Source organism: Callorhinchus milii, unplaced genomic scaffold, assembly GCF_018977255.1.
Source record: "Callorhinchus milii isolate IMCB2004 unplaced genomic scaffold, IMCB_Cmil_1.0 Scaffold3, whole genome shotgun sequence".
NCBI classification, from domain to species: Eukaryota; Metazoa; Chordata; class Chondrichthyes; order Chimaeriformes; family Callorhinchidae; genus Callorhinchus; species Callorhinchus milii.
Genome location: NW_024704744.1, coordinates 71,823,715 through 71,832,636, shown reverse-complemented (window position 1 = coordinate 71,832,636; position 8,922 = coordinate 71,823,715). Strand labels below are relative to the sequence as shown.

The 8,922-nt window shown below is 40.3% G+C and overlaps 1 protein-coding gene across 3 annotated transcripts; it reads right to left on the bottom strand.

The window, feature by feature from the left end:
* Window positions 1-2,460: 2,460 nt before the first annotated feature.
* banf1 (BAF nuclear assembly factor 1) lies at window positions 2,461-8,459 on the bottom strand. Of its 3 annotated transcripts, none has more exons than NM_001292828.1 (3): window positions 8,441-8,459; window positions 3,426-3,567; window positions 2,461-3,179 (listed from the first exon to the last, which is right to left on the bottom strand). In NM_001292828.1, the coding sequence occupies exons 2-3, from the start codon at window positions 3,549-3,551 to the stop codon at window positions 3,033-3,035; spliced, it is 273 nt and encodes a 90-aa protein (NP_001279757.1). In that variant the 5' UTR covers window positions 3,552-3,567; window positions 8,441-8,459; the 3' UTR covers window positions 2,461-3,032. The 3 variants fall into 3 exon arrangements, with proteins under 3 accessions (NP_001279757.1, XP_007892537.1, XP_042188600.1); XM_007894346.2 differs by lacking the exon at window positions 8,441-8,459 and adding an exon at window positions 6,272-6,403 and having other exon boundaries at window positions 2,465-3,179; XM_042332666.1 differs by lacking the exon at window positions 8,441-8,459 and having other exon boundaries at window positions 2,465-3,179; window positions 3,426-3,790.
* Between the last annotated feature and the right edge of the window lie 463 nt (window positions 8,460-8,922).

The following is an 8,922-nucleotide window of genomic DNA, read 5'->3' as shown; positions in this document are numbered from 1 at the left end:
TTCTGTTTTTGTTTCAGATTTCCAACATCTGCAGTATTTTGCGTCAATGTCTGAATATATTGTTTTACTCTTTGTAAAAAAAAAAGTTGCTTCGTTGGCTAAAGAACCATCAGACTTTAAACATGAGGATTGTAACAATTTCACATTCGTGCCAAAATATTTTGACAATTTTTTAAACACAAAAGGTTAATGCTAATGTTAAATGTGATGTAACATGTATTCAATATATCGTTATTTCATATAACACTGCCAAAAATTAAGGTCTGAGCCATGTATGTTATGGGTGCAATGCTTGAAGTCTTATTTGACAAATGTTTGTAGAAGACAACAATGTAAGTGAATTTTAAGAGACTGTTTAAATACTTTTATACCAAATGTATGGAGAGCAAAACCTAAATAACAATAGGACTATAACTTTTTCACAAACCATTCACAAAAGATCAATATTGCTTTTTAATAGGAGGCTTGTGATTGCTAGTATTATGAAATTATGGAACTTTGAAATCCTTTTAGATAATTGTTTGGGTTGTTGTCTGCCTATCCCTTATTTCTGGATTTTGATTTTATATAACAGTAAATGGTTAACTGGTCTGTGAGACCCATTTGCCTCGCAGTTTACACAAAACCTACCATATCATGAATTTCACCTCACTCACAAGCTATTACGGGAAAAGCAGACTCTCCAAATGTAATCAAGAGAATACTCCAATATTCCTCAAACCCTGCAAAGTCACAACTGAAAGCTGATCTTTCCCCCTCTGGCCCCAGAGGCACAGAAATCCTTGTGACATGGGGATAACGTGTTCTGTTTACTACATCAATGGATACTATTCATTTTTATATAGATAATAATAATTTCACCAAGGTAGCTTTTGTTATGAATCTATTCCACATATCCACTACATTATGGGAAAATAATTCTAACTTTTAGTTCTGTTCTTAAGGACTATGTCAAGTAGAGTGCTTGACATCTAGCTCATATATGCATTTCATAATTTTAAAGACCTGGTTTGTTTTCCTCTATTTTAATTTTTTTNCTGTTAACCTCAATATTTTCTAATTAGTTTAGTTCCGAGTCCCTCTTTGTAAATCGAAAATTTAAATCCTGGAATAATCCTTTTAGCTTTTCTCCAATTTCTTACCAACACTTCAAGAATGGTGTCTAAACTTACATACAATTCAAATGTAGCTTGACCAGTCGTCGAAATACAAATCTATTCCAATAGGTTAACAAATTTTGATTTATACTTAAATGACCTCAAAATGCATTTGATTCACATTGACCGGAAACCTTCAGTGAATGATCAATAATTGCGTCCAAATCCCTTTCTTGCTTCACTGCTCTTGGACAAGTTTATTTTCTACACATGCTTAAGGTTTCATATTTGAATATGCTTACCTTGGACTTGCCTATATTTAAATCTATCTGTCACTCCTTGGTCCACATAGTGATATTGACTTTTATCCTCATTATTCACCCAGTTTGGAACAACAAATTTTATATTACATGTTCTCCAAGTGATTTTTTTAGAGCAATAGACTTTGTCCCCTAGATGGAGCTATATAAATTTGTAATGCCTAATGCATTAATTATAAATGCATCCATTTTCAGCTAACTTGCTAATTTACCCCCAAATTCATGAGCTTTAACTTTTAGAAATGTGTTCTTCTTATAAAAGCAACAATTTAAGTGTATAGTTCAATCTTCCTTCTGATAACTGCAGTGTATTTTGTAACTGGAATATTCAATAATCCAGAGACCCAGAGTGGACTTTGTTCATCAATAGCACCAACTGTGGCAAAAGATGATGACATCACAGACCTCTGTTCATGAGAAATCGTATTATTTTTCCTATTACATTTTTAACTACTTGTATATGGAGTCTGAAGAATGTGAATTCCACAGTACAGTGGAAGATTGTAGATAGTCAGTATTTCATATCTGGTAAGAGGACCCTTTCAACCTATGATTCTTCCGTTAGGGTGAAGCATTGAGAACCTGATGAGGCACCAGTAAAGAGTAACCGGGTTCACTGATTTGTAGGTTTGAGGTTTTTTATTTGGGCTGCAGAATTTCTGGTTCGACAGGCAACAGCACAAATTATTTCTGTTTGTGCTGGATGATTTTGGCTTTTCTGTTGGTTTGTAAACTTAACTGGTTAACACTTTGTGTTCTAAATGATTGCCTAGACATCTGTCAAAGGGCGTTTTCGATATAATGTGTAATTAGTTTGTTTATTTAAAATTGTAATTGGAAATAAAATGTATGGAGTTGTGTATTTCACATTTCATTAAGTTTTGAAAATTTTATGCTGAGAATCGTAAGTGTAACACTGTTACACTTACGATAACCCTGTTATCCTTTCCCCGTCCTATTAAATAGCCTGTTGACTTTACAAACTTGTACGTGACATTTAAAATATTTTAAAACATAGAAATGGAACAAATAAATCAACTCCTCAGCTTGACTAAGGGTTTATTAATTTTAGTATTTTCCAGATCAAGAAACTCATTTTATTTCCATAAGAGAGGAACAAATTCAAAATTTAAAAGCCCATATTCCGGGTACAAATACGCAAAAAGATGTGTTATTAGTGCATTCTTCCTTTCCCCTTTTTCTCTCTTTCCTGCCTTCCTTCCCCGCACCCCCACCTGCCCACATACATACCAACAAATACCATGACTTGTCTTAAAAAGCACCAACATTACTCCTACTAAAACCATTGGGAGGAGTAGCTTTAGCATATGATTCTGGCCTATGTTTTGTTCACTGAGGTCACTTTTGTAAACTGGTGGTTTACTACATTTCCGCTCCAGCCAGTTCCTCCTAGCCAGTATAATGAAGAACAACCACACAAATTTTATATCAACAGTTTAAAGCAGATTGAATAGGAAAGCCACAATTAATTTAAATGTGAAGCCCAATGTATTGACATTTTTTGTAACATTTTGTCAGTTATAACATATTGAATTAGTTCAGTAGTGGTACAGCACACAGACAGAATATATATATCAGATTACATGTGTCAACATTACAGGAAGGAATTACACCAGTCTTTTAAACACGTAAAGCACTGTCCAGCTTGCTTGGAGTTAGCCCCACATGCATCTTTCAGCCAGTCTTTAAATAACTCCTCATCCTTTCTCAGAACAAGGAATTGACCTAATACTACATATGCCTGGAACACAAAAAACAGTTTCAGCATAAGCCTGTACATTATGCCTAAACAGTTTAGTTTACAAAACATAATACTGTACTTGGAATATGTTTTAAGAGAACTAAAAAACAATGTTGTAGCATCTAATTATGTAGTAACAATATTTAATTGTGTGGAAACATGTATCCCACTATTCAGTGATAAAGCCATATTACAGCACTTCTGTCCCTACAAAACACAACCAAAAGGATATAAATTATTTGTTACCTTATCAAATCCCTGCTCTTCCAGTTTCCTCCCCAGTGTTGAACCAATACCAGCCAGGGCAGAAACAGGCTTGTTCCCCATAGGCTCAGAAACAAAATTCCTGTGCTTGTATGATGTTGAAGACATTGTGGTAGCTTCTAATCTGTTGATTGAACAGCAAAAAAAACATTTAACTTTGCCACATTATCTGGGAAAAGTTGTACCCAAGTTTTTAAAAACACAAATTGGCTGCATATCTTCCTTGTCAAATATTTCCTCACGCTGCAAAGTGTACTTGGCTTCTGGAGGAATACAACATAAATTTACATTTATATTGCACCTTTCATGTAGGGAGAATGTCCAAAGGAATGTTACTTTATATCATAAGTGTCTATTTGTCTATTTTGGTCCCCAAGAATCGTATTCCATTGAATAAGAATTCAAGACAACTTTCACAGCTCACATTTTTACTATCAAATAAAAGCAACAAAATTGGTTACACAACGATAACTGCCAGTGAATGTAAACTAATTGTTTTTATTTGTGGAATATCCTCAAATGCTTTACTTGTAAAAGTAGACCGCACAGAATGTAAATACTTTTAACACTAAAATTAATACAGTAGCAGATTGCCTGTAATATATAATAAATTAGCAATGTTTCCTTTTATATCAAACTATCAAAAAATCCAGACTTAATTTTTACTTGTATAAATTATTTTATGAATCCCTCCCTCCTCTCTTTTAAGGTGCACATTATGCAAACTAATGGCCTATCTCAAACTTGCCCTTCATCTCCGAAGTGCTAGAATGCATTGCTGCCAACCAACTTCCCTTATACCTTTTCCTCGACTCCCTACACAAGGCCCTCCAGTCTGGTTTCCACCCTGCCCATAAAACTGAGTCAGCTTTCATCAAAGTCACAACTCTTGTCACCTCTCTCCATGACTAGGGCTATCTCTGCCTCCTCTTGGAACTCCCGTGGCCTTTCTGAGTCAACCATCCCATCTTCCTCAAATGCCTCTTCTCCCTCATCCACCTCAGTGAGACCACACACTCTGTTCCAGTCCTACTTGGCCTACTTGTCCCACTGCCATCATTTCATCTTTGCCAATGGTTTCTCCTCCTGCCCCCGCATGGTCGCCTGCAGTATATCACAAGGCTCTATGCTTGGCCCCATCTTTTTTCTCATTTACACGCTCCCTCTTGGTGATATCCAGACACGGATCAACTTCTTCATGCGTACGGATGGCACCCAAATCGACTTTTTCTCCTATACAGAAAAAAAAAGTCTAGGGCACCGGGAGAACTCCCTTCTCTTTTGGACTAGTGCCACGGGTTCATGTCCCACCCGAACAGATAGGACGTCACCTTAACATCTCACGCAAACAAGTGCTCCTTGGCCGCGACCCCCACGCTCTTAGTTTATAATCCTCCCCAATGTAGCGGTTTTCAGTGCAGCGTTAGGTCATGGCTCGTCGATTGAGGTCCCGTTTCTACCAACTGTTTTCCCCGTGCGGGGCAAGCGGAGGAGGCGGAGCGGCGGGTACGGCAGAGGAGGTGGACAGTGGCTGAAAAAGTATCTCAATAATGTGGTGGTGGTGGGGGGTCAGGAATATTTGTGGGGTACAGGACTCCCCTGGAGCAGACCATCACTGGGAGGGGGGGGAAGGGGTCACTCACTGCTGAATCAAAAAAAACTTTCCCCTCTGGTCGGGGCTGTGGGGTTTCTAATAAGAGTTGAATTGCACCGACTGTCAAGAGATGGCGATCAGATCAGATCAGCCCCACCCCACCCACCGCCTGTGAGGCCGTGTGAGGCGCCCGACCCCGGGGCAGCGCCGGGCCGCCTCTCAACGCCATCGTCTTTCCCGGTTCAGGACACTCGATGCGAACCGGAAGCTTCGAGAAACCGAAGCCCGCGGCGGAGAGGCGACGACAGCGCCGCCGCCGCCACCGCCGCCATCTTACCAGCACGTGACCCGCGCTCTCCCGCCGCCAGCCGCCGCCACGTGACTCCGCTCCCCCGCCGTCACCATCTGTTGGTGGGGGTGGGGGAGGCAGGGGGTGGGGGTGTGGGGGGGGGGCAGGGGGTGGGGGGGTGGGGTGGGGGTTGGTGACTGTGGTGCAGAATGGCTTTCAGGAGATGCCCACTTTTTTTTTTTGAAAAAAATTACGTCAAACCTCCGAGACTTGTTTCCCCGCCTTTGAAGACCTTTTCGTACGGGGTTTGAAAGGCGCTAACCCAACCCGACCGTCCGTCGCCCCCCCCCCCCAGCAGCCAACACCCAATATTATATAATATTATAATATATAATATAATAATAATCCTTGCATTTGATATAGCGCTTTTCATGTCGGGAAGACGTCCCAAAGCGCTTCACAGAACACACTGTAAAATGAATAGACTGTATATTTGTGGGCGAACGCGGCAGCCAATTGCGCACAGCAATGTCCCACAAACAGTCGTAGATTGAAAATGACCAATTTATTATTGTTTTTGTTTTTTGGAGGGATTATTATTAGGTGTGTGGAGTAAGGAAACTTGCCCAAGGTTTCGCCCTCTGCCTGGAATTGAACTCAGGTCTCTCACTTGCAAAGCGAGTGCTCTAACCACTGAGCTACAGGACTCCACGATATTGGGCTCAGTTTGGGCTTGGTATCTAGTGGACTTCCAGCTACAAAAGCGTTTTAATTTATCGCAAACTCTGCTCCTGACCCAACTCTCTCTTGCCCACAGCCTAACACCAATTCCTAGGTCAATGGCAAGCTATGTGGTTTTAGCTGGTTAGGCTCCAGCAGTTACCCCAAACATACGCTCTGGTGTCCCCAAGACTTGGCTCTTGCCAACCTGTGCCTGAGACTCACCAGAATTAGGGCATCAGGATGTGCCCCTCCAGGGAAGAGAGTGCGCGTTCCAACACATATCTGGGGAATGTTCATGTATAAATGGGATGCATGGAAATCGTCAGTCTGGATTGCATACCACAGTGACAGGTTTCCACGTGTGTTAAAACACTCGGTTAACCAAAAGAAAAATTCCTTTCTAATAAAATACCTTTCCTAATAAAATCATGTTGCCACACAACACTTGGTACGGAAGTGAACTAACAGCATTCCACCATTGCAAACAACTCAAACCAATTGCAAGTAGCATGTGAAGTGTCATTTGTACAGCAGAATAAATGGTCTGAAAAATTCCTTTGGCACAATGATGTCACAGATCAAGTTCACTAGGTCCAATTGTTAAAAGTATTTCTGCTGGTTCTTAATTATATCGTTAAACAACACACCAAATCCAAAAGTTTTTTGTGCAGTAAACTACCTATGGGGTTAAAATAATCATGTTGGCCAAAATTGAAACTGATGAATCATGAAAACATTAGGAATAAATTGCAGTTATGGTCCACACAAAGAGCCTTGAAGGAACAGTTACATCTATACAGCTAAAGAAACACTATGAGAGAAATGTAAACACTGCAGATAAACTGAATGTATTTTATTTTTCAAATTGGTATACTTCTAATGTAAAAGCTTATTACATAGCTGTGCCTATTCAGATCAAATCCACAACTGAAAATAACCCTTGCATTTGATATAGCGCCTTGTCACGTCTTCAAAACGTCTCAAAGCGCTTCACAGAATATACTGTAAAGTGAATTGACTACATATTTTGCAGGCGAAATGTGGCAGTCAATTGCGCACAGCAGTGTCCCACACACAGAAGTAGATTCAGTGACCAAATTATTATTTTTTATTATTTATTTATTATTTGGAAGGGATTAAATGCAAAATCAAGACACACAAATCCAAGATACTGCATATAGGAAGTAACAATAGACATGTGCATGGCATGGATTGGATAATAATAATCCTTGCATTGTATACAGTGCCTTATCACGTCAATAAAATCATATCCAATTGAATGAAATAGACAACTGAAACGAATTTAGAATACTTAGAATATGAAGGAAAAAAGTCAAATTCTCTGTAAAATGAAGGTTTCAAATGTCCATGGCACAATTGATATATTAAGTAATCCACTCTATGTCAATGTACTGTTCCCTTCCCTAATCTAATTTTTTGTGTTGCTTTTTTAGTAATTTGTGAGTTAGTCTAATAATAATAATGATGCTTGCATTTGATAGAGTACTGTATCATGCCTCAAGGGCTTCATAGATTGTAAAATGAATTTAGATGTCTGCTATGGGGCTCTTATTTAAGATCACTTATTCAATGTGTTGTTCCAGTTTCCATTCTCTTTTGTTACCTGTATTGGAAACTGTATATAGGACACAGATATGCAGTATATATACGATGGCTATACAAGTTAGGAGATGATTTCCCTAGGATTTAGGATTATTTGAGACCAAGAAACCGTTACAATTTAGCCAATTATCAGATTTATAAAATACGGCTAGTGCAAAGAAATTAAGTGGGTTTTACAGGTCAGAAACTGAATGGGACTTGAGTTCATGTCGAATTAAGTGATTATACAATGAATAGATGTGAATTTTTCCCATACCTTTTGAAGTGATACACATTTTAAATGAAACATAGTTTTTTTGGGAAAAAAAAAGGAAAGCACGGTGCCATTTGTTTAAGTGACTGCACGGGAACAAAGTTGAGGTTTGCCGGAGCACCCAAATCCCTCAACTACAGCAACAAATTGCATTCGTAATAGACGACGGGAGGACGTCCCAAGCCTCTGAAGGAGAATTCCTTCAGCGGGGGGGAAGATGGCACAAAATACAGTCAATCCACTTTGCCGGTGTATTCTAAGAAGCGCTTCGTTCGGGACAGCGCAGCGGTGTGATCAAAGTGCTGTGCCAAATGCAAAGATTATTATTATTATTATTATTATTATTATCATTTAAAAAATACTTCGCGTGTCCTAATTCATCCTCTCCGACTGGACATTCAGACTCAACCCACACTCACTGACCAGACCCTGAACCCCTGCCCTCACACACACTACACAGGACCTGACCCCCTCATCCCCCATCACTCTCTCTCTCTCTCACACACACCACCTACCTTTCCTAATAGCAAACACAAATGTCACTGCGCATGTGCGACGTTGCCCGCCGGTGGTTAAACTCTCGCGATATCAAGTCCCAGGTAACTTCACGCATGCGCACAACAGTTTTTTTTTGTGTGTGGTGGGGGCGGGGTCGGGGTCGTTGCGGATAAGCGGCGTTTTTTTCCCCCTCCCCCCCAACTCGGTAAGAGCTGAGAGCGGGCAGCGAGGGGCCACGAACCCGAGTCAGAGAGCCCCCGTGAGGCCCACAGTCAGATCCCGGTCAAGGTCCTGACTCGAGGTGTGAACGGGCGACACAACGGGGCAGCGGCATCTTATTATAATTTATTTTAATGTAGAACTCTTACTAAAATCCTCATCCCCCCATTCCCACACCACATGGGGAATATATCCCCCATCACCCCCCACACCACATGGGGAATATATCCCCCATTCCCCCCCCCCCACACCACATGGGGAATATATCCCCCATTCCCCC